Source organism: Protopterus annectens, chromosome 11.part0 (assembly GCF_019279795.1).
Source record: "Protopterus annectens isolate FY-2018-M chromosome 11.part0, PAN1.0, whole genome shotgun sequence".
NCBI classification, from domain to species: Eukaryota; Metazoa; Chordata; order Ceratodontiformes; family Protopteridae; genus Protopterus; species Protopterus annectens.
In genome coordinates, this window is record NC_056745.1 from 1038839925 (window position 1) to 1038857142 (window position 17218).

The following is a 17218-nucleotide window of genomic DNA, read 5'->3' on the forward strand; positions in this document are numbered from 1 at the left end:
GTCTTGTTCCACATTTCCATTCAGTGACATGAATGATGAATGCTTTTGACTTCCCTTGAGAAGTGGGGTGGTTACATGGCTTTTCCTCATTCATATTCACCAGAGTGCTGATGATAAGGATGATCAAGGCCATGATCCTTCTGGTAGTCCACATATGGTTAAAGCAGCTGCTATTCTCTCATACAATGCACATGATGAAAAACTCCTTTTCTCCTCCCACAAGAAAGCATCCTCCTAACTCTTGATCGAATGTCCAGTGGGACCTCTTCTAATTATGGGTATATCTTCAAATTGCAGAACTCAGAAGTATAAAATTGCAAAATATTGATACATGCCTGTAGCTTTTTGCCCAATATCATGGTGCAGCGGGAATGGGGTTTTATCATTTCCCAGCTGTAGTGTGGTCTCAGAGTTGATATATATAATTAATGGGGGGTGTCTTGTCTGTCTTCATGAAAGCTGTTTTAGATGTGTTTTTAGATTGTGTTGCAGTTTCCAACTTTTCAGTTTGCTTTCTGCAGTTTGGTGATTTGTATGTTTGATGATTTAAAATAGATATGGTCTAGTATATTCCAGTCTAAAGAATTTCTGGATGGCAGCCTGATACCTTCCAAGTGCCCAGTGCTCGGAAGTTGGGATGAGTATACTTCCATAGGCTAGAAAACCTAGCATAAGGAAGTTTTCTTTATCTGCAAAACCGCAGCTAGAATGAGATAGCTACCCCTGGTATAAGATGTGTGTTAGTAACTTAAGCAAGCTGCTTGTTGCTGTACTTACAGACACCATTATATTTGCAGAGAACATGATATTGTTCCTTGCTTCTCAACTTTGAGTTGAGGGTGCGCCAGTTTAAGGAAATGCCGTAGGTAACAGGTGATCTAGCTATGATTCTGTTTATCTTAATAGAATATGTTGTTCTCCCGGTGTGCTTCTGGGAGGTTAACCTCGCAGAGAGAGAGAAGCATAAGGTTCTTCAGTTTGGACAGATCTTTTTGCATGACATCTTTTTTAATGTCTCCACTGGGGTGCAGCTTTCAGTCATTGCTTTGATCCTTCCTTATTCTGATACTCTCTGGTTAAGCAGTTCTATAAAGAGATGCTGCACTTGAAATTCCCAAGAATGACAATGCCACCCTCTGGGAACCTTATTTTTTGTTTGAAATACTAACCAGTGTAACATTCAAATGTTTGTTAAGGAAGCATTATTTTTAGTGTCTGTCACTTCAGTTTCAAAAATATTAGTTATTGTGTGAAAACAGCCTTATATTTCTTAAAGCAAAATGAATTGTAATACCAACCTTCTTTCTTGCCAAAAGTTTCTGAGCTACCACTTGGCTGTACTGTCCATCTCCTGGTCTTCTGTCCTAATCCTTAGCTTAAAGGGAAGAGAATTCCACATTTTCTCAATGAACATAGGCATTTCAGGTACTAAGACTGATTGAAGAGTTCAGGCTAATGGGGCAGCATTTTGTATCTGTTACGCTTGTAAAAGAAGGCAAATTATTTTCAAAGAAACCTTATTTATAGGGAAAAAAAACGGAAGGAGACTAGCAAAATCTTCCTTCTATAAACTTTAATATGGTGAAGTGCTTTTCATTTGTTGAATAACAAACTTCATTAGACCCCAGTTTTTTGTTTTATTCAGTTTGTCTGTTGCTTTTTTGAAACCTCATTTATAGGATAGACTTCCACCAGCCTTTCTAAAAATGTAACAAAGTTGCATATCCCCTATTTATTATAATAATAATAATAATAATGTAATAATAAATATTATTACTAGAAATCTAACATAAGATATTGTACTTAACTATCAAGAAATAATCCAGAGTGATCCCTTATTTAAAACTGGTAAAAAAAGTAGAAAGCTATAGACTTCTCTCCATTCTTAATCCACTACACATACAATTAGAAAGGGTAGTTCATACTAATGTAGTGGAATATTTATCCTTACACAACAATTTGACTAGAACACACCATGACTTTTCCCTTGGTCATAGTACCCTAAATGAACTAGTCAAACTTAGGAACTACATTGCTACAGAAAGTGATAAAAGCAGAACAACTTCCGGCCTTTTCAGTGAGTTTTCAAAAGCCTTTGATTTATTTATTTATTTGACATTTGTTTGAGCAGGTTAGTCCAACGGAGCTGTCGCCCTTTATCAGGGTAGACCCAGGGAGAAAAACTCCACAGTTAATACATATGCAAGATATAGTACAAATATTTCAAAAAGTTGTTTGTAGTTAACAATATAAAGTTAAGGCACAGGGTAATAAATTTAGATATGCAGTCATTATAAAAAACACAGAATTATGTAGTTTATGTAGTGAATCACAACATTTTGCTTATACAGGTTACAAGCTTTGGGCTCCCCAACTGCAGTTATAAACTGGTTCACAAGTTGCCTAAATAATAAATATCTATCAGTGGCCTGGAACTCATCTGTATCTACCAGGATTGAGCCCAACATAGGAGTACCACAATGAAGTATCTTGAGACCATTATTGTTCACTGTTTTACAAGTAGTCTAAAGTTATTGCATTATGGTGATTACGCAACATTTAGTTTATCTTACTTCTCAATTTGATTTGTCACTTGACAATTTAATATCACAACTGATTAAATGTAAACTAACAGCTGGTAAAAAAAAAAAAAAAAACATTCTCATGTTTGACATAAAACCAAAATAAATTCCATCTACTCCCATACCTGTAAATAACACCACATTTCCAATAGCGGATTGTTACATGAATCTTAGTATAACCATCTGTAGCAATCTTACCTTTGGTGATCATGTTAGCTACATGGCTCTTGACATACGTAAAAGATTTGGAGCCCTGTATTATATTCAAACCTGTTTATTACCATCGGTGAAAAAGACATTAGGCAGATCACTAATGCTACTTGCATTACTATTATTATTATGATATGTCTGCCACTGGAAACATCAATGAAGCAACCTTTCATAAGTTAGAAGCTACATGCTACAAGATAGATTAATTTGCTGCTCACCCTATTGAAGATATCCATATGTGTTATATACTTAACAAACTTGTCAGGTTTCCCCTCTTTAATAAAGTAAAATGTAGTCAGTTTACTTTCATACATATAATCATACATAGCAAAAATGGTCTTCACTCTCTTCACTTTTGTTAGTCTGTACAGCTGACAGATTTCTGAAGTCCTCCAATAAAACAAATATTCCCAAATTGGTGATTAATATCCCTGCCATTTCCTAGCTACGTCACTTCCTATAGACCTTTGCTACACAATAGGTTTCAAACACTCATGTAACTCCCTCTATGCTGTAAACCTATTCTGCCCAAAGTACATTGTCAACTAGTTATATCATATCTTCTAATACTATTTTTTAATCCTTTGAAACATTAGTCATCTTATTTCTGCATGTTTACTGCTGTCAGCTCACTTTCACTTGGTTATTATAAATCTTCTTTTCACCTAAAATTCTATTGCCAACCTTTTCAACCTACTTTATCTACACACCCTTTTTACCCTAAAGCTGCAGTTTGTACTGCTTACGACTGTTTCTTATTCTTATGCTGCATTTGTAACTTGTATAGTTTATCATTTATCTTGTACTGTATTTTCCCAGGGCTCCTGTGAAAGTGGACAATTGGCCAGCAAGGTTAACCCAGTCAGCAAAATTTAAGTTAATATAAACATGGCTGGCTGTATTATATTTTGCTGTGACAGCAGTGAAAAGTTCCTGGGGATCCAGTGACAGCACATTCTCTCAGGGCAGCAGCTTTCTTCACAAATATCAGCCCAAAGAATGCATGAGACTGCTACTTGGATATTTCTGCATCCCTTTCCCAAGCAGTACAAGGTTGACGTACACTGTAGGAGAAGAGCATAGTGTACTAGCTTGGTGTTGGAAGACATGCAATACTTGTTTCTTTTTCACAGGGGCTTACTGTACTGCTTCAGTTCTCTTCCAGTGAGTAAACAGGGCAATTTTGTTTGAAACTCACCACAACAGTAGATGTTTTATTATTAGTTTCACCTGTGGTTTTGGTTCAGATCTTTTGTGCCTCAAAGCCTGGAAGGGGAATACTGGTCCTTGTGTGAATGTATATGTTTGATTTAGGAGCTGAAACAGAGGCTTTTAGATTCTCCACAAGCAAAATCTTACTCTGTTAAGACATCCATCTCCAGAATGAGAGACTTAATTAGCATGACAAATCCTTCAGTACCACATTAAACTCCATACTTGTACTGCATCCCTGTGACAGTCACAAGGGTTGTACAAGAGATTACCTCAGCATCACAAAACTCTCAAGTATCAGGTTCCTCTTCCTACATATAGTTCACCTCACACTGTGTAAATGCACAGCTTGGGTTTCCCGTCTCACTCAACAGTCCTGACTGTGCAGGATTAATTTTACCAAACTTTGATGGTGGAGAAAATAGGCTGGTTCTCCATCTTCATAACATCTTGGGAAAAATGTCCACTGAAAGTGGTGGATACTGGGTGTAATAACTGTCAGCTACTGTCTAGAGCTGCTTGGGTCCACCCATTCAGTTATCTGTTGGATCACTAGCTGGTTTACCCAGACTTTCAAGTGTAGGGTTTGTTCCTGCTCTTAGAGTACTGTCATCATGGTATGAATACTTCTCATATATATCTGTTGCCCCTGGGAAAGCAGAATAGTTCATTTTCTGGACTGGATCTCAGTATTTTTCTTTCTTCTGCATGCGTCTGCTTCTCCGCCTGCTGACTATCAGCCCCCTTCAGTAAGTCTTAGACCACTTGTTCAGTATTAGTGACAATGTGACCATTTTCTTGGGTGAAACCTGATAGAGAGAGCAGTCACCTAGGCAGGTGTGAAGGTTGTTTGTGCCATGGGCATCTATGGACCATCAGATTTCTTCCAGCCAACCCTTTCACAGACTGTCTTGTACTAACAACTTAAGGAACTGTCAGAGGAGAGACACGATCTCCATCAGTCCACACATCTGATATGAGATTACTACTGTAGTTTGCTTGCGTCCTGAAGCTACAGGCTTGTCACATCTTTTTCTACCTCTATTTTGTATTAGTGTCTTCATGGTGGTCTCTAGCCTGCAGGACCTCTCTCTGTCTCAATTTGATGTAGCTTGTCCCTTTTGGCCAGAAAAGTCAACCAAGTCCTGACAATGGATTCCTCATTGGGAGGATACAGAGTTCACTTTAGACTATGTGTAGTTTACTTTTCTTAGATGCCTATGGAGAGAAGACTGCACATAAATTTTTATAGGTTCATAGGTTATTCTTTTCAAGTTGTAGAAGGCCATCTTTAACCATGAATCATCATTCTCTTTCGGCTTTTGGATCATCTCTTTCCATTTCTTCCTATCCTCTGCATCTTGCTCTGTCACACCAACCGCCTGCATGTCCTCTCTCACCACGTCCATAAACCTTATCGTAGGCCTTCCTCTATTCCTCTTACCTGGCAGCTCCATCCTTAGCATCTTTTTCCCAATATACCCATCATCCCTCCTCAGCACATGTCCAAACCCTCTCTTGCTTTGTCTCCAAACTGTCCAACATGAGCTGACCCTCTAATATACCGATTCCTAATCCTATCCATCCTAGTCACACCGATTGCAAATCTTAACATCTTTAACTCTGCCACATCCAGCTCTGACTCCTGCCTTTTTGTCAATGCCACTGTCTCCAACCCATATAACATAGCTGGTCTCACTACACTCTTGTACACCTTCCCTTTCACTCTTACGGATACCCGTCTGTCACAAATCACTCCTGACACTCTTCTCCACCCATTCCACCCTGCCTGTACTCTCTTCTTCACCTCTCTTCCACATTCACCATTACTCTGAACTGTTGATCCCAAGTACTTAAGCTTCGCCCACCTTTACCAACTGTACTCCCTGCATCCTCACCATTCCTCTACCCTCCCTCTCATTTACACACATATATTCTGTCTTAGCCCTGCTGACCCTCATTCCTCTGCTCTCTAGAGCATATCTCCACCTCTCCAGAGTCTCCTCAACCTGATTCCTACTCTCACTACAGATCACAATGTCATCTGCAAACATCATAGTCCACGGGGCCTCCTGTCTGATCTCATCTGTCAACCTGTCCATCACCACTGCAAATAAAAAGGACTCAGAGCTGATCCTTGATGTAATCCCACCTCCACCTTAAACGTATCTGTCACTCCCCCTGCAGTCCTCACCACTGTCACACTACCATATCCTGTACCACTCTCTTCTCTGCCACTCCCGACTTCCTCATACAATACCACAACTCTTCTCTAGGCACCCTGTCATATGCTTTCTCCAAGTCTACAAAGACACAATGCAACTCCTTCTGACCTTCTCTGTATTTCTCCATCAACAGTCTCAGAGCAAACACTGCATCTGTAGTGCTCTTTCCTGGCATGAAACCATACTGCTGATCACTAATCATCACCTCCCTTCTTAACCTTGCTTCCACTACTCTTTCCCATAACTTCAAGCTGTGACTAATCAGTTTTATCCCTCTGTAGTTACTGCAGCTCTGCACATCACCCTTATTCTTAAAGATAGGTACCAAAACACTTTTTCTCCACTCCTCAGGCATCCTCTGACTTTCCAAAATTTCATTAAACAATCTAGTTAGAAATTCCACTGCCATTTCTCCTAAGCACCTCCATGCTTCCATTGGTATGTCATCTGGGCCAACAGCCTTTCCATTCTTCATCCTCTTCATAGCTGCCCTTACTTCCTCCTTGCTAATCTGTTTCACTTCCTGATTCACTATCCCCACATCATCCAACCTTCTCTCTCTCTCATTCTCTTCATTCATCAGCCTCTCAAAATACTCTTTCCATCCTCTCCTCTCTTGTGAGTACCTTTCCCTCACTATCCTTTATCACCCTTACATGCTGCACATCTTTCCCAGCTCTGTCCCTCTGTCTAGCTAATCGGTACAGGTCCTTTTCTCCCTCTTTAGTGTCCAATCTCTGGTACAACTCTCCATATGCCCTATCCTTAGCTTTCGCCACCTCTCTCTTTGCCATGCGCCTCATCTCCTTATACTCATGTCTACTTTCTTCATCTCTTTGACAATCCCACTTCTTCGCCAGCCACTTCCTCTGTATACTCCCCTGTACTTCCTCATTCCACCACCAGGTCTCCTTGTCCTCCTTCCTCTGTCCAGATGTCACACCAAGCACCTTTCTAGCAGTCACCCTTACTAGTTCTGCTGTAGTTACCCAGCTATTTGGTAACTCTCCACTGCCTCCCAGTGCCTGTCTTAACTCTTCCCTAAACTCCACTTCACAATCACCCTTTTTTAACTTCCACCATTTAATCCTTGGCACAGCTTTCACATTCCTCCTCCTCTTCTTGATCACCAACGTCATTCTACATACCACCAATCTATGCTGCTTAACTACACTTTCCCCTGCCACCACCTTACAGTCTCCAATCTCCTTAAGACTGGCCCTCCTACATAGTATATAATCAACTTGTGAGCATCTTCCTCCACTCTTGTACGTCACCCTATGCTCCACCCTCTTCTTAAAATACGTATTCACCACAGCCATGTCCATCCTTTTCGCATAACCATGAATGCTATGCTGATAATTAGACAGGGCACCCAGTCAGTAGTATGTCATATGAACAAACTGAGGAAGGTAGTGTCCTAATCTTTGTACAGGAAAGTGCAGGTCCATGAGAGGATTAGTACTTGGCAGTCCACCGTCCAGGAAAAACAACCATCTTAAAAACACAGTGACACAGTGTCAAAACCTAATGCTGGATGTCATAATCCTGACGACAGTTGACATAGCTTTCTTTGACTACCTGTGTGGCACAGAGGCTAAAAATCTTCACAGATCAAGAAAATACTCCTCTCTCCCTGTAGATTTTTCTCCAGTGGAACTGACAAGTAGATAGTACAGTGGAAGTACCTGCTCACATGTGCTTTCCTGTCCTCCTTGTTACTTCAAAGGATAATGAGCATTTCACCATAGAAAAACAAACGTTAACACTTTTATTGAATAATCCATCTGATAACTCAGGTAACAGACAAGCACTTTCAGCATAAAGCCCTCTTCAGATTCTGAAAAAAATTCCTGAGTTTCCTTATTTAAAATGCCTTTGGCCAATCATGTTGAAGGATTGACCGGGAAGTAAGTTCCATACTAATCCAAGAGGAAATCCAATTAAAAACAACAATATAATCAACTTCCTTGAACAACCAATACCAAACAAGAATTACAACGAGCCTTTATTCTCTACCTCTTACTTATCTCCGTTAATCGAATATGAGGCTTCAGTTCTCCAGTAAGTTTAATGAAACATGGCAACCTCTTTTCTAACCTATACTGAGATGGCTCTTACTTTGTGCTTAACTCCGTTGTTTTGAAAGAGATTTCTGAAAGATCACTCATCCTCCTTAAACAACCAGTACCAGGCAAAAATTGAGGCAAGCCTTTTTTTTCCTAGCCTGTCAGAGTCTTCCATTACTTCCTCTTATTTAAAACATCACGAGTCAAATACGAGGCTTCAGTTCTCCAATGAAATTTAATAGAGCAGTACACACCTCTTTTCTGACCTATAGTGAAACAGCTCTATTACTTCGTGCTTCAAGTCCATTGTTTAAAAGGGTTTTCAAGAAGATCAATTGGAAGTGTCATTTCACAGCCATCTTGTTACTTCTGTAATGTTTCACCATGGTTTAGGTAGAACATTCTAGGTTTTTTGTAGTTGTACCCTGCTAGCCCAAAAGGTCTTGGTTTCCAGTTCTGTGAAGTTTAACAGAATGACATAATCTTTAGGATTTTGCACCATTTTTTCCCTTGAGTGAGGAACTTGAGGCTGACCCCCAGTTTAAGGCATGACCTTTAGAATATAGCCAGTCGTTTCTACTGGTGTCAGAGACGTGGGGCCATCATAAATTTTGACAGTATCACAAAAGCATTTTGTGTCCTTGAACTGTATAATGTAAGATGAAAATGTTTCTCTCTTTCTCTGGATAGTCTCTGAAGTGTGCTGTTTCCAACTAAAGATGGCCTCTAAGGTTTCTTTAAATCAATCTCTTCCATTTCATAGCTTTTTTCTTGAAAAGTCAGAATGGGGACAAATATTTGTTATATACTTTTAATGTGTACAGTCATCTCAAACTCTGTCCGATGAGAGTAAAGACAACTGCATTGTGATTTACAAGCTTTAAGAGAGTCAGTATCAGCAGGCAGAAGAGTGTTGCTTGAATTAATGCCATTTTGCTCATATAATAGGCTCATTTAGATTTCAAACAGGCTATAAAAAGCCACAGAGTTGGATAAAGCTCCACAAAAGCAAGGAAAAATTAAATTTTTGCATTGAAACAGAAAGCATATAAAAATATTGAATTTGGCTTTAATGCACTTTAAAAACGTTTGGTAATAAAATTCAGTATAAATGGAAAATAATGCAAATGCTAGCATTTTCTTATTTTATATTTATATTGAGTTGTTAGATTTCCTTACTTGTATAGATATATTTTGTAACTCATTATTTCACTATCCTTAATAAAAAAAGGACATTATAATTATGTAACACAGAATACTTATTACTTGCATCATTTTTCTGTTTAGAGTATATTTTGAATTCATCAGTGTTAGTATACTGTTGATTAAAATATTTCTGAAATTGAATTACAGTGATTTATGAAGCATGTCCAAAGGCGTTTGAAGCTGACATCTGGTGGCCAGGGACAAAGTTTGGACGTCCAGCAGCCATGCCATGTCCTAAAGGCTCAATTGGTAAGTGACTCTAGGTGGAAGAATATGTTAACCTTGTATACCCCCAATAATTTTGAAATTATAATCAAAAGCAGTAGGATATTAGAATGTTCTGCCATAATGCATCTTGTCCTTTTTCACAGTTCAAATGAATTTCTGTTTTGCAACTTAACATGCATGATTTTCAATATTTATTTCACTGTGTTTTTGTATCCTCTTTCTGTATATGAATTTCTTCATATTAGATTTATTCATATTTATAGCATTGTACTTTAATCTGTAATCATTTATCAGTAATCAAGTACTTTATTTTGACCAACGAATTATGGTATGTTGTTTTTTTTCCCCCAAACATACACAGAATTAATTCTACAACAGACAGCCTTGTAAAATGTGATATCGTTAGTATAATTGTGTTCTTCTGTTTTGTCCTTCTGACTCGGGTTGTGGCTGGAAATGGTTCACTTATCTGGTTAAAAAATAAATAAAATTAGATAAATTACTTTCCTTTTTCTCTCTTGATTGTTATGGGTGAGGGTGGAGGTATTGTGTAGTTTTTGTTGCTTTACCTAAGACATGTTATATATGAATTGTCTGTCGGCTTCATCATGTGTGATACAAATGCCATCAGATAATGACTTACCAGACTGATGTATTTTATATCTCTTATGTAACTTTACAGGCATTAGTTTTATTATCCTAGCACCTACTAAAGCTCTGATGTAGAATGCCATTGTACGTGTTCTTCATACAACTTTGAGTGGATTTTAAAATGAGATAGACATGTACATGAGAGGGGAAAATGCAAACAGATCTAATGGCTTTTAGTCTTTGTCATTGACCACAGACCCCAGCTTATCTCTAGGTATGAACCCAGTACAGTAGACGTATTTACAGGGCCCCTGAAAAAACAAACACTATTTTGTATGCTTGATTTGTGGACACAGCATATATAGTGTGGTGAAAATGTGTGTAGAATATAGTATTTGTTATACATTTCATGTTGCAGCTGGATGCATTCTACAAGTTGTATGGATTGCATTATTCCACACAGGTGCTAACATCATACAGTTTAGCCAGTGAAAGGAATGTGCCTTGAATGGTGAGTTTAATTCTGTGGGCTGTATGTTAGTAGCTTCACAGCTGTTCTGTCACTGTCTGTCTTTCTTCTCACCTGTTGCATCCATTCTTGACTGCCTTCCTAGAATTATATTACATCACTTGTGAAAAGCAAACAGCCAACAAATCCACACAAACCTCCAACAAAGACATTCCTTCTCATCTCATACTTCAAGCTTTTATACTGTTCGTCTTCTTTAGCCTATCTTTCCCACCCTTGTTAGCTGTTTATTCTCAACCCTTTCTCTCTCAGTTCTGGGCCATTGAGAAAGGCTGGATGAAGCATATATTGCTTTTAGCAGCAGTAAAACTCTTGTCTGGGTAGGATTACTATCAAAATCCCAACATTGACGCATTTAATTGAGTCATGAATATTAAGAAGGTTGTATGATTGCAACGGCAATATCGACAATGTATTTTCAATGTAAATGTCGACAGTTACCACTTGTAGATATGCTCCCTGTCAGTAGACTGAGAAACGAGCAGTGTAAGCCTTATTTCCGACATTTTAAACTGTCAGTGTTTTCCATGTCGGCCTTACCATTGTCGTGTATATCAGTGTTGATCAATTGCCTGTCATGTTACTGAACTTCAGTATTTTGATAGTAATCCATCTGGGTATAAGGTCATACATTAGAACTCAAGGCAGACCGACATCTGTGCTGTAATGGATCAACAGCTGTTCAGAAGGTAGTTTGTCACTTTTGCTGTTTTGCTCTCTCTTTGAAGATTGAACATTACCTTTATTTTTTTCAGTAAATTTCTGCTGTGTTACTGTGTTTAAGTAAGTCCCAGTGAAGAGCTCGACCTTTTCATTGCTTATTGTTAACCCTTCCCAAGATTGGCTAGCCGTCAGGGTTACCCTCCATTCCCTATAGCACCTACATATTTAAATTTGGCTAATTTAATTTATTTCACAATTTAAGTGAAATGGTTTGATGCTTAAGTGGCAATCACTATTTTTTTTGTACAGAAACTAAATTAAGGGCAACCAAATGAGCAGTTTCAACATCATAGTAACATCCATTCCCATAATGCCAAATATTTGCATAATAAAAAAAAAAAGTTAGAACTAATAGTAGTGTTTTTATGTTCTCTGTATCAGTATGAAGAATAAAGTATGACTGATAAAAAAAAAAATACAGGAAATCTGAAAGGTTACTATAATGGTATTTGCTTACTGACACAGATGGATGGACCCCTAACTGTGGTCCAGACAGCCCTTTTTCAGTTAGCTGCATGGGCAGTGGAGGGAACAGGTCAGGGAAGATGTAGGAAATATATGTTGCCAGCTCACCCATCCAGAGGACAGGCAGGTAGCTTTGGTCAGCAGTTTGGGTGGCACCTAAGTGCACTGGTTGCTACACCCATGAAGTATCGAACAAATTAACATGTGGTGCCTTTTGGTGCTGATGCAAGTAGCAGGAAGCAGTACTGACATGTATGTGGAGGTGTGCACACATTTCCCAAGGTCGGGCAGCAAGTGTGAACTCAGCAGAACTGCCAGAAGCGATAGATGCTCCAGGGATGGTAGGAGAGATTTACTTGACTGACTGACTTGCTCCGTGATATACAACCCACACATTGCAAGAAGGACTTAACTGTTGAGCTGATCTTGGGGAATAAATAACCTTTGGCTGCTGCTCTAGGAAGGGGGATGAGCCCAACTTTCACTTTGAAAAGTGAGGCTGGTGAGCTCTGTCAGGGATGAATTGGTTGTAGGACTTTTGCCCTGCCTTATGGCCTAGTAAGGTATAGGATCCATGGGGGCTTAAGGAGCTCACCCAGTAGACCTAGACTGAGTCCCTTAGGAGGAAAAATGAATGGGCCAGTTGGGCACCAGTAGTGGAGTTATTGGGCCAGTTGAACAGGCAGTAAAAAAACACGTTAAAGCATTTTTTTTACCAAGTGTCCCTGGCACTCCCAATGTTGATTAAAACCAAAAGACAAACCAGTTAAACTAACAAAACTGCAAGCCAATGGATGACTACTAGAACCAAATATTTTATTACAGTAATGTTGAGGGTTGTGTCCCCACACACCTGCTACTTACAGTTACTATCTCTGAGGTTACTGTACCTTGCAGTAAGATGAATACTCTAAGGCACTGCTACCTTAGAATTAGTTTATATGCCTTATTCCATTTTTGTACTTTGTCTCATTTTTCTAAGGATTGCAGTTTCAGTCCTCAAAATGTTAGTAGGAATCAGTTTTTCAGCAGTGAGATACATTTGTAAGCTGCATCCCATCTGTTATTTCACTAAATAAAAATCAGTGAGTGAAAAAAAAAAAAATATATATATATATATATATATATGTACAGATCCAAGCAGTGTAGTGTGTGTCCTTTGGCTTCTGCTTCTACAAAACCTTTCAGTATAACTTTTAAAGTTACAGGCGATCACACTGATAGAACACTGTGGTTTATGTGTAGTCCTACCTGCTGCACTGAATACACTTTTTGAGTTGCAGAACTAAAATGAAAGTGGTGATTTTCATCTTATTGATCACTGCTGCGGTAGCCTTAGCTATGTGGCTTATTACTGCTGAAGATATAACAGCCAGACAGCTTTTAAAGCTTTTAGGTGCCAAGCCCTTAAGAGCTTTACTGATGCCAAACAGTAAGCTCTTCATCGGCTTCTGAGAATCAACTGTCATCTTGTGCTATTCCTTTGCTGTGCTGTGTGCTGTGCTAATAAGTACCCTTTGGGAGAAAAACTTCCATTTAATAATTTTGCTTATTATTTATATTTTTCTCTTCTGGCTATTTTAAAAGTAGGAGTTTGTGTTTTAATGAACTGTCATGAGACTGCATTGTACTTTTAGACATAGTGCTGTTTTTCCTGTCACTTTAAAAGTTGTTTAAAATAACTGAACAGCATTTTTTCTCTGGATAAATTGTTTATTTGTGGGGCTTGGCATAGTATTTTAAAGAGCTTTTTACTGTTTTTGTCTGGGGAAAAAGTGACTTTTAAAGATTTTTTTATTTTTACCAGCATTTGCTGCTTGTTTTTCTCTGGGAAAGAAGCACCATTTTTGGGTTGACCATGGAACAAACTGTCAGTCCCACAGTCGATCCTTCTTCCTGCCACAAAAAGCAAAAAGTTAGGCAAGCAGCCTTTGCCAGCACAGCAGGATAGCAATTTACTTCAGCTACTGGTGGATAACTCTGCCAAGGCCATTTGTTGTATCTCAGAACAGACATCTTTTTCCCCAAATCCCTCTGGTGTACCACCTGCAGCCGTTCTGGACTGGGGTTTAGCCATGTCCTCTGCTGCTCTTGGGATTTCCTCAGTGGTAAGGGAGTGACACTTTTGTTGTTCTTAGGACAAGAAACCAGGAAACCATTCCTATTATGTCAAAATGTTGTGCCAATCACTAGGGAGGTTGCTGCTGACCACTAATAACATTTTTGCCCTCATTTTCCCTGTCAAAAAAGCAGAAAACTAAGCATGTATCTACTTCTCTTCAAATTTCCTTAAATGGGAGTAGTTTACTGAGTCTGGCTCAGGGTTTAATTCAGAATTTTGAACCTTCTTGTAAGGTAGTTTCTTGTAAAGGAAAGAGGGATACTTCCTTTCCTGAAGAGATACAAGATTCAGAATCTGGACAGGAGTATGGTGGGGCAGATAAAGGGTTTTCTCCACAGATTTCTGATTCAGACTCTTGGGATTTCTGAAAATCCCAAAAAGGGAAAGCATCTCTGATCAGTATTAGCAAAAAACTACGGGCACTCATAAAATCGTCTAAGGCCAGCTTCGAGAGAAAAATTGCAGAGGACACTAAGGATAATCACAAAGCTTTCTTTAGTTATGTTAGGAACCTGGGTGGGAATTCCCAGATATGCTCAGAATTAGTCCAAAATGACAAAAAATACACCGAACCCACAGACATTGCCAACATCCTAGCTGACAGGATTAGCGCAAACCCCCCCCCCCCCAAAAAAAAGGGCAAATATCTATCCCAGCACAGTGCTTGCCCCCCTGACATCTCAGATGCTCAGGTAAGAGCCGCCCTTTCCAAAGCAAAAAACACAGCATCAATGGGACCAGACGGTGTCCCAGGCAGCATCCTACATGAACTCCAAGAAGAAAGAGCTAAACCCAAACATAAAACTACTGTTCAATCTCAGCCTTACTACAGGATATGTACCCAAAGAGTGGCGTACAGCAACAGTGGTCCCTCTCCACAAAGGTGGTGCCTCAACGGATCCTGGAAACTGTCGCCCCATAAGCCTGACTAGCTTGGTCTGCAAAGCTATGGAAAGGATCATCATGGACCTCATAAATAAAGATATTGGGGACCTACAGACACTGGATCCTACCCAGTTCAGCTTTGTTAAGGGCAGATCCTGCCTCTTAAACCTGGTTGATTTCTTTGAAACAGTCACCAAGGCCATTGACGAGGGGAAGGTGGTCCACACAGCCTACCTGGACCTCGCAAAAGCCTTCGATACAATACCCCACTCGGGCATTATAGATAAGCTCACCAGCTTAAATATAAACCCCTATGTCACTAGATGGGTTGCAAACTGGCTCAAGGACAGAACCCACATGGTTAGAAATCTCTGGAGCCATGTCAGACTCCAAACCAGTTACAAGTGGCGTCCCACAAGGCTCAGTCCTGGGACCTCTCTTGTTCGGTATATATTTCTCGGAGGTACAGGCCAACACGGAAGGACTGTGGCTGACAAAGTTCGCAGATGACTGCAAACTGGGTGCCATAATCGACTCTCCAGCCGACACAAGCATCCTCCAAAAGGGACTAATAGAAACAGACAACTGGTGCCAGAGCCATGGCCTGAAGCTAAATGCCAAAAAGTGTATAGTCATCCCCTTTGGCAAAAACAAAGTGCGCACAAATTACCACATAGGTGGTAATCCATTAAGTACAGAAGAAGTAATTAGGGACCTGGAGACCCAAGTTGATAGCAATCTCTCATTTGACAACCACGTGGCCAAAGTGGTTAAAAAAACATTTTATATAGCCCACCTAATCATGAAGGGATTCACATCTAGATCAGGGGAGGTCATCGTGCCTCTTTACTCATCCCTCATCAGGCCCATAATTGAGTACAATGCCCCTTTTGGGATGTACCTTACCAGACACCTGCAGCAACTGGAAAGACCCCAAAAGTACCTCACCAAGAGGATCAAAGGGCTCAAACAGATGCCATATGCTGCCGGTTAAAGAAACTCCAGCTCTACTCAGTGGCATACCGCCTGCTCAGAGGCGATCTGTGCCTGACGTATAAAGCCATGTCCAACCTGGAATTAATGGACATGCTGCACCTCAGAAAATCCAAATCCCATCGAGCTACATGCTCGAGAGACTTGAACCTCAGCATTGAAATAAATAGGACATGCTGGAGGGACAGATTCATAACCCAGAGGCTCCCTTCACTCTGGAATAAAATCCCAGTCCAGGTTAGGCAGAGTCCCTCATTGACTCTCTTCAAGAGGAATCTTGATGAGTGGATGGGAGATTGTAGGTTTACCCCGGGTATCACTTCTGTGTCACTGTTAGACAGAGGCACAGTATACTAACCTCGAAAAAGGGCATAGCAAAATTAATTTAAAATGGGTGGCGAAAGCCAAACACACTCTGGCTAGGCTTATAAATGCCCTAGGGCAGATAGCCTCGTATGAACCTATGAACTCAGAGGAGTGCTGAGTTTCTGATTCTCCCTGTGGAGGTTTCTCTTTCTGTGAGACTGTTTTCAGAATGTGCCAGTATTTTCAGTGTTTGAACATTGAGGTTCCTTGATCCCTCAGGAAATACTGTTAGTTGCTATAGGAGGAATTTCCAGGACCTACACCCATCCCTCCAGTTTGCTGTACCTCCGAATTTTCCTGACAGTCAGCCAGCTGTTCCTAAAAAGTCAGACAGGATGTATGAAGTTTATTCCATAATCATTTAAGTTTTTTATACACTCTTCCCAAACTTTACCCAGCAGGTATAGTTTTAGTTAATCCTGCTACTGCTAAACACTTAGTTAATTCCAGTACTATCATTTCTGTTAAGGATGGGAATGTTATTGATAAGTATGGGAAAAAAAGTGTATGCTTCTGCAACTTTGATTTTCAAAATGTTGAATTGTCGGACTCGCATGTTAAGGTTTGTCCTGACTAGTTGTGAAAGTATGAGGAATGTTGTGTCTGCAGTTTCTTCTTGTGAAGAAAAATTTGTTTTAAATAATTTAATTTCTTCCATTGTTCAAGTCACTATTCATTGTATATAGTGTGTGCATGACTCTGTTGGTACTTCCTCATGGGCTATGGCCCTTGTGTTGAGGAAGTTTGCATGCCTGCATTCTTAGAACTTACCAAATTATGGCAAAAAATGAGATTTTAAATTCTTTTGGATA

At 39.7% G+C, this 17218-nt stretch overlaps 1 protein-coding gene across 1 annotated transcript in view; it reads left to right on the forward strand.

The window, feature by feature from the left end:
• CELSR1 (cadherin EGF LAG seven-pass G-type receptor 1) overlaps window positions 1-17218 on the forward strand; it is a 2549932-nt gene that overhangs the window by 2098477 nt on the left and 434237 nt on the right. The window contains exon 16 of the mRNA XM_044088384.1: window positions 9652-9753. Within this exon, the coding sequence (XP_043944319.1) occupies window positions 9652-9753 (102 nt within the window). The remainder of the gene's footprint in view (window positions 1-9651; window positions 9754-17218) is intronic.